This window comes from Zootoca vivipara, chromosome 4, assembly GCF_963506605.1.
Source record: "Zootoca vivipara chromosome 4, rZooViv1.1, whole genome shotgun sequence".
NCBI lineage: Eukaryota > Metazoa > Chordata > Lepidosauria > Squamata > Lacertidae > Zootoca > Zootoca vivipara.
In genome coordinates this window covers 78,610,620-78,630,294 of record NC_083279.1, presented here as the reverse complement: position 1 = coordinate 78,630,294, position 19,675 = coordinate 78,610,620, and the positions used below count along the sequence as shown (strand labels likewise).

Sequence of the window (19,675 nt, the reverse complement as noted above, 5' to 3'; positions counted from 1 at the left end):
GCGGGGTATAAATAAAAATTTATTTAGCAAGCCACCTAATCAGGCAGGCAAATCTAACATGCAATTTTATTATGAGCCTGCGACTGATGCTCTCAGTTATGTTGCGACTTGTAGGAAGGAGTTAGTGCATATGAATACATGTCCATTGATAAGGAAGGGAATTGTGAGTTGGATTGGCAGTTCCCTCTTCTCTCCCTAACTCACGCCCTGGACAAAGTTGCAAGGTCACAACTCTTGCTTAGTAGGGGATGGCTGAATGACCTCGCATGTATTTGTGTCCTTTTTATTGCACATTCATCCTGATTTGTGCTCATTATGCCATTGGGGCAGTTATACACAATTGTGTTTTCACTACCATTTGAACTGCAAACAATGCAGGGCAGTTGTGCTACTTTCACTTGCAGCGGATGCATGCCACGGAGTTTCCTAAAATCCTGTAACTTTTCATACCACAAACCTTCTGGGGTGTTTCGTTGTTGTTGTCCCACTTTTGTTGTGCTTTACCACAAGAGTGCCCCTCCAAATGGCGATAATATGGTAACATTAGGGAAGCATCGAAGAACAATTAAGAACGTGGAATGATGTGTGGATTGCCTGGTATAAATCTACCACTAATGCACTCTTGTCAATGACAAGTTGCAATATGCACCGTAACCACCACCATGCCAAGTCTAAAGGGGCCCATCACTTTAAAATGAAAAAGTTAATAAAACTAAGGCTGAACAAGCCTCTTCCTTCCTCTGTTTCCCCTGCACTCCCAATCTACTCTGAAGGTTTAGGACTTTCCCTTAGATGACACTCTGGAGTAGATGTATGGGCACAGAGGGCTGCAGGGGGAGGAAGCCCCATTGTGCAAGCAGACTGTCACAAATGGATCTCACCCTATGTTTTTTTTTTATAAAGGGGCTAGGTTAGGATAAGTGTACCTACTGGGTTTTGTAACCATACAGTGACTTGCAGAATTTCCTAAGTTCTCATTCCCACAATTTAAACAAATGGGCTTTTAATGTTTTTAGTGGTTCTTGTTTTTATCTGTAAGCCGCCTTGAATCCCAACAGGGGAAAAGGCACAGTATGGATAAATGATGATGATGATGTTATTAGATAATCATGTCCTATTGTTAAAAGTTAAAGCCCTTCAGCCAAGAGAATTACACAAAGACAGCTTCCCACTTCCATCCCATCCTGCCCTAATTTTTTAGACTCTCCAATTATTTCTTTTATGAAAAATACAGCCTTGCCCTTATTATAACTAAAGCATAATTAAGAAGCATCTGTTATGAACTACTGAAATCCTTTACAAGAGGTTCACTGTGAAACCCTATGTGCTTGCTCAGAAGTAAATTATACTCTCTCTAAGGGCATAACTTCCTCAATTTATAAAGTTCTAATAACACTAGAATATGGCAATCTATTGTACACAAAAATGCCATGGTAATAAATGTGCAAATACCAAATGAAAAATAGGTGGCTTTGTGGTCTGGGAGACTGTTGAAATCAGTTTCTGCAAAAATAAGGGAAGCCTCATTAAAACTTCTTCTCATTAAATAGGTGGCATTACACACCAGTGAAGCTATCCCAAATATGTACGGTACAGAAGTCAATCCCAATTGTTAGAGGGGATGCACAGTCAAAGGTACATATTTCCATATGAGGTGGTGCTGTAACATCACCAAACCCTTCTGGAGTACTGGCTTCAAAGAAATAATCTTGATATACAGCAAAACAATTGAAATGTCCCCCTGCATTAGCACTACTTGGGCTTAAGATTCCGTCTGCTCATGATTATCCTAAAGATGACCTCTTAGCCTTTCTATTGACTGCTGTCCTTATGGAGATAGCCAGATGTTGGAAAACTGGTGTTGGGCTGAACATTGATCCTTGGTATAACAGAGCATTGTCAATAGCTTTGGCTGAGAAACTAACATGCCAGGTGAGAGTGGCAAAGGGCAAACACAATCCATATTCCTTTTACTGTATAACACATGGCAAATGTTTATTGAATGCAGGAAGGAATCCAACCAGCGCTCATGTGGCGTGATCTCTTCAAACGAAACTTTAACACATCACATGTGTTTTATCAGGACAGGTTATTTGTCTCTTACTGTTGTAAAAGTTGGTTTCTCAAAATTTATCTTCCGTACCATGAAAATAAATAAAAACAATATTAAAAAATAATAAAAAAGAAGTAAATTCTACTCAGTAGAATGAATAGTTCCACAGCACTGAAAAGTTAACTTGTCCTCCCAATTATGCGAAAACCAGTTTTCTGTTGCAAAATGAGGAATGATATAGGCTGGTAGGCTTCCAATCCAACCCTAAGCACATTTACTTAGGTACATTTGGTCTTACTTCCAAATAAGTGTACATAAGGTTGGAGCTTGCATTTCACCTTGTTTTGCAAAACACCTTAAGACAAATTCCTCACTGTGCTTTGTTTATATAATCCAATATGAATTTTATTATGAAAACACAAACATCTTATATAAGCCTCCTGTAAGAAGTAGCACAGTGACAGTTCTAAAACACATGTAGTCCTTTTAAGGGTAAGCATCTAGTTACATATTAATGCTATTCATACCTTTTTCTTTGAAAGCCATAAAAATAACTTCCTACCTCAGAAAAAACGTAAGCTTGAGACTAAAATGAAAATTTCACTGCAGCCCTGTGCAATGAAAGAGATGTGTACAGTAAATAAAAAGCATCAAAGTGTGATCCTGTACATTTTCTATTCAATGGAACTTTCTCTAGCTGTGTAGAGGAATGCAACTGCATAATTGATTTCCCTGGGGTGCTACAAGCAATCTTGGTAATACCACCCACACTCTCATTTCAACTCAATCCTTCTTGTCCAAATACTAATCTTTGTGCTGCTGATCTATACACATATCTGCACCACCTCTTCTCAGAATTATGGGCTGCTTGCAATTCTGTCTGCTGCTGAACTCAGGCACACACTAGTGTGAAAAGTGAGGTGGCAACCTTGACAGGATTCCATTAAATCAAGATTGTGCAAGCTCAGAAACGCCCCCTCAAAAAAAAAAGCAGTAATAGTAGAAGAGATTAGTAAGGTGTTCATAGTGAACTAACAGACTGATGCAAATGTTTTTTAATACAAAAAATCAGCTGAGTTGCCAACCCCAAGGAGCAGCCAGTTTCTAGACACAGAGGAAGAAACAGCTGAATCAGAAGGGACAGTGGTACCAGCTGAGCAGAAGTTGAACTCAGACCCAGGACACAACACCAAGCCTGGTTAGGAGCTTCTCAGCCTTGGTATTCTTAAGTCCATGGCCCCTGGGATCCCCAGCAACAGCACACCCTAAGAAACTGACCCCTTTTACACCAGGGACCTCACATTATCAAGCGGCTGCTGATTGACACAGACCATGCTCATGGCAGGAGATGGCCAGGAAGCAACTGAATGCTAAACTCCAGGCTGAAAAACTACCCTGGTCTGACTCTCCACTCTTCAGGAAGTGGGCAGAACCTGGAAGGTTTGGCCAAGAGGAATTCTTGCCAGTACAAGATGACGTCTAGGAGCTGTCCAAGGTGCTGATGATCTATCGTGCTCCCTGGACTCCTGCTCATGTCAGGACAGAGAGCACAGCACAGTACAGTACAGAAGAGAGAATGGTCAGGGAGCACTGCAATATTTTAGACAACACAAGTTAAAGGATGCAGCATTGATTTAACAAGCACTTTTATTTGCAGACACCAGGAAGTGGGGTGCTAATTGAGGAAATGGATGCAAGGATCCAGCTCCTGGGGGCAGTGGCAGATTGCGTGAAAATGACCTGGAGCACAATATCCTAAGAATTGGGGTGGCCAGGATCCAAAGACCTGAATATGTGGGGGCTTCCTGCATCTATTATGGGAAAAGAATAATGAGGACAGTGCCTTGTTTCTCTTATTTATTTTTTTAAGTACCGTTGCCTTTTCCTCTGTAAAAATTCATTTAAAAATCTCAACATAGTTTCATAAAAAATGTGTGTGGGAGAGGGGGGGAGAAATTGAGATTCAAGAGCAATTCAATACTGCTGAGAATGCATGTCTGTGGGTGTGACCTTGACCAGTTTTCATGTCATCAGCTGCTTTTAATAATCAGAATTCACCTGGGCTGTTTATAGCACATCACACGCTTGGCTGTGTTGACTGCCTCTTGACTGTGTCGCTCTCTTGGTTGCTAATATTTTATTTATTCATTTGATTTCTTACCTGCCTTGCACTGGAAGTTCCCAGGGCTGGTTGGAGCAATATATTATACATACAATGATTTAAAAAAAGATCGAACCGTTACAGCTGCAAAACAGGTAAAATAGTTCCAGACATATCAGAACAGAATAAAGTCAACACGAGGGGTGAATCCCACAAAACTAAATGCTTCAACCATCACAGGCCAGTTAATGACATAATCGCTCTTTATTGTAAACTCTTATTGTGAACCCTTTATGAAGGGTGGAATGCAAAGTAACAACTTTAAATATGTAATAAACACTTAAACGTATACGAGCTGTTTCATTCGGGATTTGTTTTCATGCCCTGAATTCCCACAACTCCTACAAGCAGGCAGAAACAATGGAATTCCATACACTGCCTGCTTGGGCTGCCTGAGGTGTTGTTTTGCTCCTCCATTACTGCTCTACTTCTTGTTCATAACGTACCGTCATTTTCCCCCACACCTTTGTAGGTCAGAGTACTTGGTATTCAAGTGCCGATCAGACCCATTTTTCTTTCTTTCAAATGTTTCAGACTACTGGTCCATCCAGCTCAGTATTGTCAACACTGACTAGCAGCAGCTATCCCTCATATACCAGGGATAGATACCACTGAGCTACGATCTTTCCTCAAGGTACAGGCTGAGGCCATGGCACCTCTTTGTACAATGTGAATGCTTCAACATGTATATTCAATATGCATTTAATGCAAATTCTGAGACACTGGCCTGTTACTTGCATTCATTCTGCCTTGTGTGCCCCCAGTACATGATGTATGTTGCGTGATGATGACATAGGACAGGGCCAGTGCCAGATTTACGTATAATCTAAACAAGCTATAGCTTAGGGCCCCACTCTCTTGGGTCCCCCCCCCAAAAAAAATAAAGGAAAAAACCTGGATGTACATTTCCAAAATATAAGATAAAAAGCAAATAAAATAAAACCTGTATACAGCAACAGTGTTTTGTGTTGTGTAGGCTCCTATGATGTAAGTCATGGACCTCGCCTGCTAGCCTGCTCCCTAAAATATCACTGGTTTGCTCATTTCTATATATAGGGTGCCTACATTCTGCATGGACAGGTTGCATGGCAGCATGCAGCTGCAGACTGCAATGCAGCACAGTTGAATGTAGGTCAAGCTGTTGTACCTGTTATCTAATATTAAAGAGTGTTTGTAGACTAATGATCAGGCAGCACAGTCTAAGGGTATGAGTCTTATGCCTACTGATTGATTCCATGTAATACATAATTTATTTATTTTGATCCCATTATGGCTTTAGATACCTATTAGGTCCATAAATTACCATATAGCATATATTCAACACACACAAAAAACAGTCACAATTTGTTGTTGACAAAGGACAGCTGGACATATAAAGGGCCCCATTACCTTCAGTAGCTTAGAGCCTCATCAAACCTAAATCTGGCCCTGAACAGGGCTTTCTCTATGGTGGCCCCAAAGTTCCAGAACTCCCTCCCTAGAGATGCTTGCTTCGCTCCTTTCTCATTGGTTTTTAGTAAAGGTGTCTGGATGGTCAAGGTTCCTCTCTTCCAGAGGGCTTTTGGACTGCCCCAATTTCCTCCCACTACCTCACCCTGTAGTTCTGATGCATTGACTAGCTTTTATTGAGTATTTGAAAGAAGTGGTATGCTTTTAGAAACGTTTCCATGTTGCTTTTTGATACGTTTTATTAGCTGCCTCGGAGACTTTTAATCAGAAAGCAAGCTATAAATATTTCAAGAAATCAATCCCTCTTGTAAACCTGACGGCGTTTCTTTCGCTTGCAGAATGCTTTTTAACATTTTTGCAGTAAGCCACCTTGCGAGGGCTCTCTTCTCTGCAGGGCAGAGATATGTTCTGTCAACCTTATGTCAACCGTTTGTGCCAACAGTCAAGCACATTGGCAGCTATTTGCTGGCCACTTCTCTAAAACACGAGGGGGTTTAGAAAGCAGCCCGAAGAAAACAGCCTCAGAAAAGAGGGTCAAGTGAAAAGAAACTCGCATATATAAATACAGTACTTTAAAAATCTAGATGTGACTCATGCTTTTGAACATCTGGGGATACACAGTGCTGCAAAGGCTCTTAGTCACTCTCAACAGGCTGAAAGACTCAGCTGGTAAGAAAAAGGAGTTTCTCCTTTCTAACCTACTGAGACTTTTTATTTAAAATGAGTGCTATACATACACAGTGCAGAGTTAAGGATGCACAGCTCACATCGTGCTAGCCCATGATCCTTGGGCTCATATCTCCCCCCCCCCAAGACTCCCATATGCATCTTTTAATGCAAATTGGGAGTGATATGCGAAAATTCGAATGTGAGTACCGGTAAGCCCTTCTCGTGGCATTGCTCCGTCTCTTTTTCACAGGAAGCACATTTCTGATTTGCATTTAGAGATCTATGTGCAGTGGGCAATGGTGCTGGATGTACTCGTGTGTCTAACTTACATCCAGGAGCTGTTTACAACCCAAACAGGCACTAGAACTGGCCTACAGAAAACAAACCCTAATGCACAGATTTACAGAATCTCTTCTAGGATTCAAACAATCTTCTTTGCATATATTACAAATACACTTGATAATCTTCATGTAACTTGGAGGGATGGACGGATATACACTGATGCGTGAAAACTTTCATGGTTGTCTTAATAGGACAGCATGTTGTACCAATTCATTGACAATCACTTTCTTTCTTTCTTTCTTTCTTTCTTTCTTTCTTTCTTTCTTTCTTTCTTTCTTTCTTTCTTTCTTTCTTTCTTTCTTTGTACAAATTGTGTCTAGGTAGCATATGTAAAATAATACTAATAGAACTACTAATAATAAATTGCTGCAGTTTTCCAGTTTGTTATATTTGGTGGGACTGGAGGGAATCAGAGCACATTATACCCAAACCATGGTTTAGTGTGACATTCAAACAGAGTCATGCTTTGAAAGAAAGGGATAGTAAAAGAAAAGAAAAATTATTATCCAATTTATAGAAGCTTTCCTCTCTGGTCAGCTAAGAGGGATTCTTACTTCTCATAGGCAAGGAGGCAGGTAGCTAGCTAGCTACACAAGTTTGCACACTGAACACATCAGACTCTTGGGCATGTTAGAGAAAGACAGAGAGAACAAGAAGTGGTTTTGGCAACATTTGAAGAAGATTCTTTCTTTGTTTTACTAGGGCAATACAATCAAAATAAATTGACTTTTTCATTTTAGCAATCAATCCTAACACGTAATTGTCATACATTGTATACACTTTGTATAAAAATCAAGAGCATTCATTCTAGAACACATTAGGAGATGCTTCCTTATTAATAATGGGAACCTGGAAACGATCAGAATTGCCTTAATGTACAAATGTAGACAAAGAAACGCATTATAGTATTTTGAGATGTAGATTGTTGCTCAGATCTACCCATCTGATGAGCCTGGAAGAAACAGCGGTGTTCAATACACCAGTCTTGACAAGTCCTTGTACTGTAGTTTTACAAATTAAAACTTTAAACAAGATAGTTTACATTTGGCATAAAAACTAAGTTATTGCAATTGAAACCCCTACGGCCTCAGACAAAATGAGACCTATGCACACACATGAAATTCTGTTCTGTGTTTAGCTTACAAATTGTTAAAAAACCACAGAAATTTGCCACAAAAGCCACAGCCGTCAAAATAGCCACATGATAAGACAGGGAGCATGGACCGATTCAAACATGTTTCACTGAGGAGGTACAGCTCTGACAAAGTGTTTGTACCATCTCGACTTTCCACTGAGTTGTTCTGTTGAAAGTTCTCCCTGCGAGAACAGTGCCACAAGTGAGAAAGTTCAGCACCCCAGACAGGAGGCTAGGCTAGAAAGCTCCCCACCCGAGAAACAAGGCAATAGTTCCTACCGCACAAGAAGTCTGTGCTACAACAAACCCATAAGATTGAATCAGCCCTTTGATTAGTAAGATACAGTGTCAGCAATATGGAATATTCTTCCATCAATAAAATAACTTTCAATATCCCCCCCCCCCCACAAAGGAAATGTAATGGATTTATACAGAGAGACATCACTGAAACAATAAGGTACTGTATATCGCTTTGACATTCAGAAGATGTGTAAACTCCTGTCAATGCATAGCAACCACGCTCTTGGGGAGACATTCTGGGTCCAAGGTCAGAGGTTTTTGCTCCCCATTATATTGCACCCAACCCCACAAGCAGTTCCATTCCCCAACAATTCCTGGGTTTTGAGTCAGCTCTTCTCCTTGGCCGCTCAGAATGCTTGCCAGCTTTTCCCTGACAGAGGTTTGGTGCTTCGAATTGCTCTGCAACAGGCAGACATTCAACAGGAGCCGCTTTGTCTGGCAGAGGGATGCAATAAGGGGGGAAGCAGCAGCTGCATTTTGTCTAATTTCTGCGTGCAGCTGTTAAAGAAGGGGCGGCCAACATGGTGCCCTTCAGATGCTCTGAACTCCAGCTGCCCTCAGCCACCATCAACATGGCCAGTGGTCAAGGAGGATGGGACATCCAGAGGGAACCACATTGGCTGCCCCTTTATTAAAGGCACAGAGTCTCAATTAGAATAAAAGAGAAAAGAGGCTCCCATTCTAGCTCCGCAGAGCTGCTTATATATTCCCCTTCCTAGCCAGAAAACCCAGATTTGCTCCCTTCTGATGGCTTGGGAAATAGGGCAGAGATGTCTATGGCTGGGCCTCTCATGGATTCATACCCTAAGAATGTCCCCTCCTTGGCTCAGAAAGCAATACAAATGCCTACATTTCATTAAAACAGGCCAAGCTGCCAGTAAAGCAGTAGTGGGCGACCTATGGCCCTCCAGAAGCTATTGGGCTACAGCTCCCATCATCGCTAACCACTGGTCATGCTGGTTGGGGTTGATGGATGTTGAAGTCCACCATCTGGAAGACCACAGGCTGCAAACCACTGCATTCTTACGTCCATGTGAAAATACTGCTTAGGTTTTTTGTTTTTTAAAATATTTTATAGATTTTTTTTATAATCCAAAACTTACAATACCCTTTCTGGCATGAGCACACCCCGCCCTATAAATGTTTCCAAGTGCAGAAAACAACAACACATTGTCTTCCATCACAGCCCATCACTCAACTATTCATTACAATAACCTCCATCTTTCTCACTAGAACTAATATCCTGAAATGAAATGGAATACAGTACAGTATTGTGCTTCAAAACAGGGGGAGTCACTAGAAAAGTTTTTTTTTAAAATGTTTCGTGCGTATTTCGTTATTCGGAATGACAGTCTGAGCTCATGCACTCAAACATGAAAATGTCAGATTTCAGAATTGGAGGCCAGAGCAGAACAAAGAGTATGTCATGTAAAACACATACAAATGTCAGTGACAAATCTTACCAAGCTGTTCTGGGTTGAGATTAATGCTGAATTTAAAGCATGTTGTTTCATTGAATTGTTCTTGCAGCTTTGAAAATGAATATTTTTTTAAAAAAAAATTACCAGCCCCACCAATATTTTTTTTCACCAGCCTATGTTCCTGCCCTCATGTATTTTAAGTGTCACTATGTGATCAGAAGAAATCATTACTCACCAAATGTGAGTGGGCAAGTGGCTAACTGCAAGGCTGGCTGAAAAAAAAAAATCTGTTGTAAAAGCAGAGCATTGTGTCTTTTATTGCTGTATAACAGTCTTAGTTATTGCAAATCAGCTGTCTAGGGTGCCTAATCATAAACACAAGCACTAATGGAGCTACTGAAGATTCCTGTTGGATTTGCAGCCTGGTTAACATTAATGGAAAAGTCAGTTGATGATTCTTGCCCACTCTTCAGTTCACACACAAGGTAAGCCAAACCATGGGTTGGCACAACTGCAAAGGTTCTTGAGAGACTCTCTGCATTCTTCCCCTTGTTCTCGTCCTGCTGCACTGCTTTGAGCGAAGCTATTCTTTGGCTTGGTGTGTTATCCACACATCGGATCATGATTTGCTTTCCCAAGACAAACCACAAGCTGTAAACCTTCCCAAAAGAAATATTAGTTAAAACCAGCGCTTCCCCAGGGGGTACTCAAGGGTACACAGTACCGGCACTTCTGTTGTTGTTAAAAAGTGTGGCACTTACTGTAACAACTTCATGGTGAGTACCGGCACCTATTTTTCTAGAAAAAAAGCACTGGTTAAAACTAATGGTTTGCCTGAAGCAGGACAAACCTCAACTCCAGGGTTCGGATGACATGCTAAGCCAAACTATGGCTTAGCTCTTGGCAGTACAGCAGGAGGACCAGAAGAGGAGCACAACAGCTACCATCTCTTTTCTGGGAACCTGCATACTTACACTAATCCATGGTTTGGTTTACTCTTATTTGTAAACTGGGTTGAAGATCAAATGGGATGGGGTTTTCCTTAATACAAAAAAAAAGCAACATAACTGGTCTCAGTTGTGTAAACAACTGGGGGAAAGACTACTTTTTTTGCTCATTTAGAGATTTATGGGAAACGATGTAACTTCTGAGGTCACATTTTAGGCAAACTTCTCTGCACGGCTTCCTTTGCTAGAACAGGAACCAAACATGTGCATCTGATGTGGATATACATTGGCATGTCCTTCCTCCAACACCAAGATCTGGAAGCAAGTCATCCTATGTAGGCATCCACATGAAACCGTGTGGTGGTGAAATCTCAGCACCACTGCAGGCCAGTGTGTACACCCCAATCTGGTATCTCAGGCCACTAGTTCCTGTTGCGGATGACTATCTCTTGACCACAGCCTACCTCGCGTGTAACTCTCCTTGAATGTCATTTGCTTGTGCCCTAAAATGCAAGTCTGTAGATCTGTGTTTCTAAAATACACCAGAAACTATCGAGATAGAGAAAGAGACGAATTCAAAACCCATTTACTCTGGATTAGTCTTATTAAAGTTAATGAAATTGTTTCCCAAGTAAGTTGGGTTGTGGACTTGCTTGCTCCTGAACAGGAACTCTATGTGTACCTCGTCCTACATTTTGGTGCAAGTGGGTTCTTGCAAGTAGCGCATATGGGCAACTTTCTCTCATAGGGAGAAATCAGATCTACATTGAACATCCCCTCTCAACTGATACAGTGAAGCCTGGGAGAAATAGTTGGATCTAAGGGGATTAGTTCCCCACCCCACCCCCAGGCCCAACAAGAGCAGAATATAAGCAACACTCAAAAGTTGGTAAAGAGTTGATTTAGCTTCTAGGCATGATCCTGAAACTGCACAACATGGTTTATTTGGGTCAACAGGGTTTTTCCTTTCCTTTCCTCCCTTTATTTAAAAAAGGTCAATACTCCCTGTGGCTCGAGTGTGAATCTGTTATGTACAATGCAACGAAAGCAGCAAAGCCATGTAACACAACGCTAAATGAATGTCTGTCCTCTCTCTTAATCAAACATCACTCGGAGATCTCGCCCGTGCCGAAAGGTTGGAAGGAATGCAGCCACAGCAAATGAGCCAAAGTGCCTTTTGGATTTCCTGGTTTCGGAAAGCATATATTACAGGGTTGATGATGGAATTGTACGTGGCTGGGAGGAGAGTCGCGTAGGTGTATATTGAAGGGTAGGTGTAGTCGGCTATTAAAGAGTAGAGAGTGAAAGGCATCCAGCAAGCAGCAAAGGTCCCCAGGATAATGGCTAAGGTGGACACTCCTTTTCGGGTCGTCACATAGTGGGAAGTGGCCAGGAAGTGGTGCTGCACGGCAATCTGATGGGCATGGCGCATCACGATTTTGCAGATCTGAATGTACAGCTGGAGCATGAGAGCAAACATGAGCAAGAAAGAGACGGAGAGGATGGCCGCGTTATTTTTAGTGAGCGGCCGGATCACGCTGCAGGTGGATTCGTCTTTCAGGCAGTTCCAGCCCATTATAGGCAGCAGCCCGATGCAAATGGAAGCTCCCCAGAGCAGAACCAGCATGATATAGGTGAAAGTGACAGTCCTCTCTGAATTGTAAGTCAAAGCATAATAGAGGGAGAGGTAACGGTCAACCGTGATAGCCAGCAAGCTGCAGACAGAGGCAGAGAAAGAGGCAACGATCAGTCCAACCGTGACCAGCTTGGTAGATTCCGACTGGAGGAGGTAGGCAAAGATAAAATTGAAGATCAGTCCGATCCCTGCCAAGAGATCTGCCAAGGCCAGGCTTCCTATCAGGAGGAACATAGGGGCACGGAGACTAGGATTATGGAAGATAATAAGGACCACCACGGCATTTTCGCAGGAGATAAGGGTTCCTGAAGTACACAAGACAATATCCCAGGGGTTTACTATGAACTCTGGCTCTGGGTCACTGGCAGGAATCAGGGAGGTAATTGCAGCCGTGACATTCTCTGCCGGACTGGCTTCTAAGTGATCCGGAGGCAGCCACGTTAAATTAACCGTTGGGTCTTCGTTCATATTTAAACCCGTCCTCTTCAACGAAAAGATAATTTTTTCATTTTATTGCTCAGATAAACAGCACTTTTAAAGGAGCATGCAAAAAAAAAAGCCCCCTCCCCCACCTGCCGTAAAACAGCCTAAAATCTACGGGGCAGGCACCCATTACATAAACATGACTGTACAAAATGTGGGTGGTGAGAGGAAACAATGGATCTGAAACAGGACTTCAAAGAAAAATGAAAGGAAGGCAAGCGAGATCAGAGCAACACTTGCCCCCCACCTGCTCCTTCATATCAAAATAAAAGGACAATTGCATGTAGTATCAGAGCTATAGGGCCCTGCCCTCGATAATAAAATGCGATACGACAGCTAGAACTGTTGGAGGTAAGGATTTTAAAAGCACACGGACGTAGACGACACCCAAGTTTTATTTAAAGACCGAGAAGCAGCATGGTGCTCGAAGCATTAAAAAAAACCACATCCACCATTTCGGAGCAATTAGTTAATCTTGCAAACAGGCATGAGAGCTTATTACCAGCGAGCCCTGAAATATAATCGATTTAACTGAAGAAAAGAAGTATTGCAACTCCCCATACAGTGGGGAGGGCAGCCCATCAGCATCCAGGGCTTAACTAGATCTTGGAGGCACTGATGCTGCAAAACCTTGGCAGCGGGGGAAACCGGAGTGGGGGGGGCAGGTAAACATAAAAGGGGGGGAGGAAAATGTCATGCAGGGTGACGGGGGCGGCTATCGGCATAACCTCCCCACCCGGGCAGACGCATGGAGGAGATGGATGGCACATAGACACACACACAGAGATAAGATACATGATCACAACACAGTCAGGAGAGCGAGACGAGCCCTCTTGCGCGGTGGTCACCTTGGCTTCTCCTCTGGAGGAAGAGGAGGATCCCCGCTTCCTTTCTATGCAGCTAGACTTGCTGCTGCCGCTGCCGCTTCATGCATGCTCATTGTTTGCGCGGCGCAGGCAAGTGGAAGGCAGGCAGGCAGGCAAGGAAGGTAGGCAGCCGCCGCCGCGCCAGCTCCAGGCTCAGGGCTTTGCAGAGAGAAGGAGCGCAGGTGGGAAGAAGCGCCCCCCTCTCCGTGCACGCGGCCGCCTAGCGCATCCAGGGGCGGGGAGCGGAGGAGGAGGAGGGAGAGAAGGGAGGAGGAGGCGCGAGCACGCGCGGGAAAAGAGAAGGCGCGCCTCTCTCTCTTTCTCTCTTTCTCTCCCGCCGAGCGGGGCACCACGTGAGCCGCGTGGCGGAAAAGGCCAGCCGGCTGCTCCGCAGAGGCAGCGCGTTGGTAGACACCTGTGCTCTTTAGTGCGCAAGCGCCGCCTAAGTTTGGGCGCTTTGGACCCGGCCGACGTTCCTGCCTCGATTCCCTAGTCCGCTCCGGCCACCTTTTATGTTTTGCTTTTACTGTATATATCTCGCTTTTTCTCCAACGGGTTAGGTCCCCGAGTGGGGATTGGAACCCGCGTCTCCCAGGTCTTAGTCCAGCGCTCTATCTAACCAGTACAGTGGTACCTCGGTTTAAGTACACAATTGGTTCCGGAAGTCTGTACTTAACCTGAAGCGTACGTAACCTGAAGCGAACTTTCCCATTGAAAGTAATGGAAAGTGGATTAATCCGTTCCAGACGGGTCCGCGGAGTACTTAAACTGAAACGGTATGACTGTACACCACACTGGCTTTCCCTGCCGCCTCCCTTCTCACCGCTGCTTCTAAAAGCCCTCCCTGCTGCTCTTGCTTCAGACCCTCATTCCTCTGCCTGGAGAAATCGCCTCTGCCACAAACTGGTCAGGAGGCAGCTGCTGGTAGACCCGCCTTCAGTCATATGTGATGCAGTGATTCCTGGGAGGGTGACCTTGGGCATGTGCAGAGTGCCTTCCTTTCCCTTTGAATAACTAAAGCCGCCCCCCACCTGCCTGAAATGAAAAAGAGACGTGGGAAAAGTAGTTTGTAGGTGCGCCTCACTTCCAGCACCCTTTCATCCTTCCCTGCCTAGGGCAGGCAGGAGCAACAGAGGGGGGAGCAGGATCTGCTTTGTTTCTTAAGACTCATAGGCCCATCAGTTGGAACCAGTGACTCTGAAAAACCGGCAGAATTAAAGAGCAGCAAGGCACCGTTGTGTGCATACGTGTTCCTTCTTGCAGTGAGGTCCGGAGGGTGGCAAAATGAGAATAGGACTTTTCAGTGGTGGCTCCCCAACTGTAGAATGCTGTCTTCAGAGAGATGTGCCTTGCACCATCATTATCAGCTTTTAGGTGCCAAGCAAAGATGCTCCTGTTTGACTCTTAACTGGTGGATACACAAGCTTCTCCTGTATTGGTGTTTTGCCTCTTAAAGGTAAAGGGTAAAGGGACCCCGGCCCTGACCATTAGGTCCAGTTGTGACCGACTCTGGGGTTGCAGCGCTCATCTCGTGTTATTGGCCGAGGGAGTCGACGTACAGCTTCCAGGTCATGTGGCCAGCATGACAAAGCCGCTTCTGGAGAACCAGAGCAGCTCACGGAAACGCCGTTTACAATCCCGCTGGAGCGGCACCTATTTATCTACTTGCACTTTGACGTGCTTTCAAACTGCTAGGTTGGTAGGAGCTGGGACCGAGCAACAGGAGCTCACCCTGTCACAGGGATTCAAACCGCCAACCTTCTAATCGGCAAGCCCTAGGCTCTGTGGTTTAACCCACAGCACCACCCACATCCCCCTAGATCTATGGCACTTCTGCTCTATTGGGAGCAATCAAAGGGATGTAGACTGTTGGGTTAAGGCATGGCAAGCTCAAAGGTTCAAATTCTTGTTCAGCTATGGAACTCTCTCTGTGTGTGTGTACACACAGGGGTGCCAACTTGAATAAAATATTGAGGGGACCCAAGTAAGCCCACCCTGCATAACTGATCACATGATGCAGCACATGCACACCATTTGAATGGCAATACCCATCAACTTTGGGAGGGGACAGCCCCCCCCAAATATTATATGGGGGGCAGAGGAGTTGCCCTACGCGCACACATATACACAATGTCACCAATGGATTATTCCTCTATTGTAAAATCCATTTGTGCCAGACATTTCAAATGCATTTATTTAACCAAGCATCCTGGTAACATTTCCATGAAATCTATCCATTGTAATCAAACTTCCCTGTGAAGTTCTTGTGATTTTAACACGGTGAATGTATTGCTTTGGTGGTGGTGGTAGGGAGTCCAAGAATTCATCCGATTACATAGCAACGAACCCGCTGCCTTTTATTCTGGTGGCTACATGCATCTGTTCTATATGCTGTTGTATATCACTTGTTTAGTTGGCTGAAAACCGCCCGTCGGGGAAATCAAAGCAACTATAAAAAGCTTGCCTGAAGGATTTTAAATATAGTAAAGAAAAAAAGAAGGAAAAAAAGGACTCGTTTCTCTGGCAAGGGCTGAACTACAGAGTCCCACTCTCAGCGGAACAAAAGCAATCGGAAATGGCAGTCATGGGAAATCTTCAGCGAAGCGGCAGTCTGCATTAATTTAAAATGTGCACGCACGCCCAGGAGTGACATATGGATTTTGTGCCTCGCAGTGCAATGAAGCTTGTGACACCTGTTTCATAAGCACACACCAGTCTGCCTTTTATTTTCTCTATAAACTGAAGGTAAGAGCGCTGCACCAATCTGACACCAAAAAATTGTGCAGAAAAGTCACCGCTAAATGCTTGCGTTCCTTATTTTCAGACTAATTCTAAGAACTCAGCACTTTTGGTTAGAATTCATATTATGATCTCTTTTTTCAACCAGCACCTCTAATTTGAGGTTGGAATGCACACTGTACTGAGTTTGCACACCCACATTGGGCAATATTAGCATGTTTAATAGCACAATTTCTCACTAAATCTCTTTGTGTCCCTAATTATCCAATACATGTGAAGATCACACACATGTACAGTATGTCTACACATGTCACCCTGGAGGCATGATTCCCCCACCCCCCCGCCGAACCTTAATCCAGAGCCATTTTGCATTTAAGAATGACATGGAAGAGTACGATAATTGTGTACATTCCTATAGCAAGAGCCATTGATCCCCAATTTAGATTCAGATTGGAAAGTTTAATCTGTGTGCAGAGTGGAAATGGTGGCCAAAGAGCAAAAATAGCTTTGCGGCTTGAAACCCCAAATGCAATGTTTACAAAGAATAAGATGGTTAGCTGCTCAAGTACAAATTTATGCAAGCTGCCCTAACCCACATTTCCTGGACCGCCGATTTATGCTTAACGATGAAAGAGACTGAGACAGGTGAATAATATTACTGTCACACGAGGAGGCAGGCTGTCCATTTGGCAGGCTGAAATGGAGCTGTACAAGCCCTGGGGGGATGCTTAGGTGCAAAGGACACAGGTATGGACACGATGACAGGAAGATAAGGAGATTTAGAGAATAGGGGAGGTGGAAGGAAAGCATGGAACAGTAATCACCTGTTCCAAGGAGAAGATGAGTGGTGTGCTCCTTGACTCTGACTATAACACTACAGTTTGGTGCTCAGCCTTCAGGGCTTCATGGAGTAGCTGGCCATGAATTCTTGGGCATTTTGCTATTTGATGACCAGACACCTCATGGGGTCAAGAAATATACAGTGGTGTAGGGGACTCTCCCTCTCTCTTCCCCTCCTTTTCTTCTTTCCTTCTCTTTTTCTTTTCTCTCTTCTTTCCCCTTTCTTTTTCCTTCCCTTTCCTGCTTCTACAGTATCCCCAGTCTATATCATACACCCTAGCTTAGTGATTATTATTAGTATTATTGCTATTCGTTTTATTCCAATGCACTTCTCTTTAATAATTTTATTTGTGTGTCTTTTGTATATGGTGTGACGGGCACAGTTCTCCAAATGGTGGGTGAATAATTCTGTGAATCCACCCTAATAATTTTTAGCTTCCCTCCTTGGATGTTGCAGTGCAGGTGTCAATTGGCCAAGGGCTATGAGAACAATGTCAGTACTCTTTTTAAATAATTTTTTAAATTAAATTTTCTGTTTTTCAATTTAAAATACTCATTTTTACATCCTTAAGATATCAATGACTTCCTTTCTTCTCTTTCCATGGTTCATTTTACATGTCATTCTCTTTCCATGTTTCATTTGGCATATTTTACAAAAACTACCATTCAGTATTCCATTATTACATCCATCAAAACTTATTTATACTGTTGAATTTATCTTAATGCTGCCAGCGTCCTCCCTCAAGCTGTACACAGTTATATTCAATAAAGGTTTTCCAATCTTCTCTAAACATATGTTCTTCTTGTTCTCTTATTTTATTTGTTAAGTCTGCAAGCTGCGCATATCCTGTCAATTTAAGTTGCTGTTCTTCTTTGCTTGGGACCTCGCTTGTTTTCCATTTAACAATGTCAGGACTCTTTCCTAGACTGCTCTATAGCTGGCTTTGGTATGGCCCACACTGAAGACAAGGAACAGTGCTGTGAATAATCGTCGTTTGGAGGGGGCGGGGACAAGTATACAGTGCAAACACACTGATGAGACCATCTTTAATGGGCTGCGTGAGTTTTCCTTGCGAGTTTGTCTTCTTCTGCATTGTATGTCAGAGTGTATGTGTATCTCTGAGCTGTCTACCTTAATTTCCTCAGTTGTCTCTTCCATCTTTGTCTCTCAGGGGAGTACAGAAGGCGGCAGGAGGGTGGGCTCCTGCTCTTGCAGCATGCAAGGGGGTGGGTGTGCTGCTCTGAGCATGGCGGGGTGTTCCGTGGCATGTCAGTCGCCGTGACTATTTTTGTTTTACTGCTCCAAGAAAACGAATGTTTATGACATGTTCTTCATGAAGGAAAGCCCTGAAGGGCATGATCACAGTCAAACCTTTATTACGCAGACCTTGGTTATATAAATCAGAGCTGGAATAATTCTGGAGGAAAGTTCTCAAGTATATTCTCTCCTAACAGGAATATACTTGCAAACAATAATATACATATTCTCAGAGATTCTCCCCGCCCCCACGGCATTCTAACATTAGGAGAGCAAGGGGAAGCAAGGTGTAATAATGTTTAATTCTGCAAGTGCTGACTTAGGGTGTCACCTGAACCTGAGTTCATGGTTTTGCTCTCTCAAAACTAACCATGAGTTTTATTCAAGAATTGTCCTGTGGTTTATGACTCGTGGTTTTGTCCTGCAGAGCTAAACCAGGTTCAGATGACACATTAAGCAAGACCATGGCTTAACACAGCACGGTGCCCCAAGTGAATGACCAGGGAGGAGCAAAGCAGCCACAATCACATCTTCTGGAGCCCATGTACTTGCACGTTCACTATAAACCATGGTTTGGCTTAACATGATGTGGAAACTAGGTCAGTTATTAAGAGGTGAAGCCATGGGGATGGGGGAAGAGTGTCAACACCCGCTGGTCTGTTGTCTGTTATGCAGCTTTCCCAGGCAGAGTCTGGACCTGGACAGCTGGCCAACCTCATTGAGGGGTCTTTTCCTTCATAACCCACTCACCTTTGATACAGTTCAATAAAAGCTCTTACTTTTACTTTCAGAGGTATTTTGATGGCACACCAGCTTCTGTCCCCATGTCCACCATGTGGGTCTCTCCTAGAAGGCATCTGGTTGGCCATTATGGAGAGCAGGGTGTTTGATTCAATGACCCTAATTTAGTCTCTCTTACTACATCCTTATGCCCCTTTGGCTATTCCTAGAGTGCAGCCTAGACATTAGGTCTGCAGGAGCTCCCCCAGCAACGGAAGATGCGGTCACAGTCCCCATGGCAACAGCTGTTTGCATCGCTGTGTTCTCTTGAATCATGTGGAGACTTGGGACAGGTTGGTATCAGCGGTGGGGGTGGGTAATAAGCAGCAGAAAGCATGCAAAAAGGAGTCAAAGGCAGAGAGAGGGAGAGGTGGAAAAGCATCTCCTATTGCAGGCTGGGAAGCAGGGCAGAGATGTGCCTCTAAATCCACAAATCTATGTTGGTGGGGATGACTTGCCAGAACCTTTCCCTGTCGGTATTCTCCAAATTGACTTTGGAGAATACCGACTTTTAAATCTATGAAAAAATGAAGGTTTAAAGTTTGGACATTTCCCCCTGCCAATACAATGCTAGCCATCTTTAAAACCAACCAACC

At 43.7% G+C, this 19,675-nt stretch overlaps 1 protein-coding gene across 1 annotated transcript; it reads right to left on the bottom strand.

The window, feature by feature from the left end:
* Positions 1 to 11,230: 11,230 nt before the first annotated feature.
* GPR12 (G protein-coupled receptor 12) lies at positions 11,231 to 12,581 on the bottom strand. Its single transcript, XM_035116109.2, has one exon. The coding sequence runs from the start codon at positions 12,579 to 12,581 to the stop codon at positions 11,577 to 11,579; it is 1,005 nt and encodes a 334-aa protein (XP_034972000.1). The 3' UTR covers positions 11,231 to 11,576.
* Positions 12,582 to 19,675: the final 7,094 nt, after the last annotated feature.

Bases quoted from the DNA above. Each gene is read 5' to 3' on its own strand.
- GPR12 (XM_035116109.2), bottom strand. From the start codon at position 12,581: ATGAACGAAGACCCAACGGTTAATTTAACGTGGCTGCCTCCGGATCAC.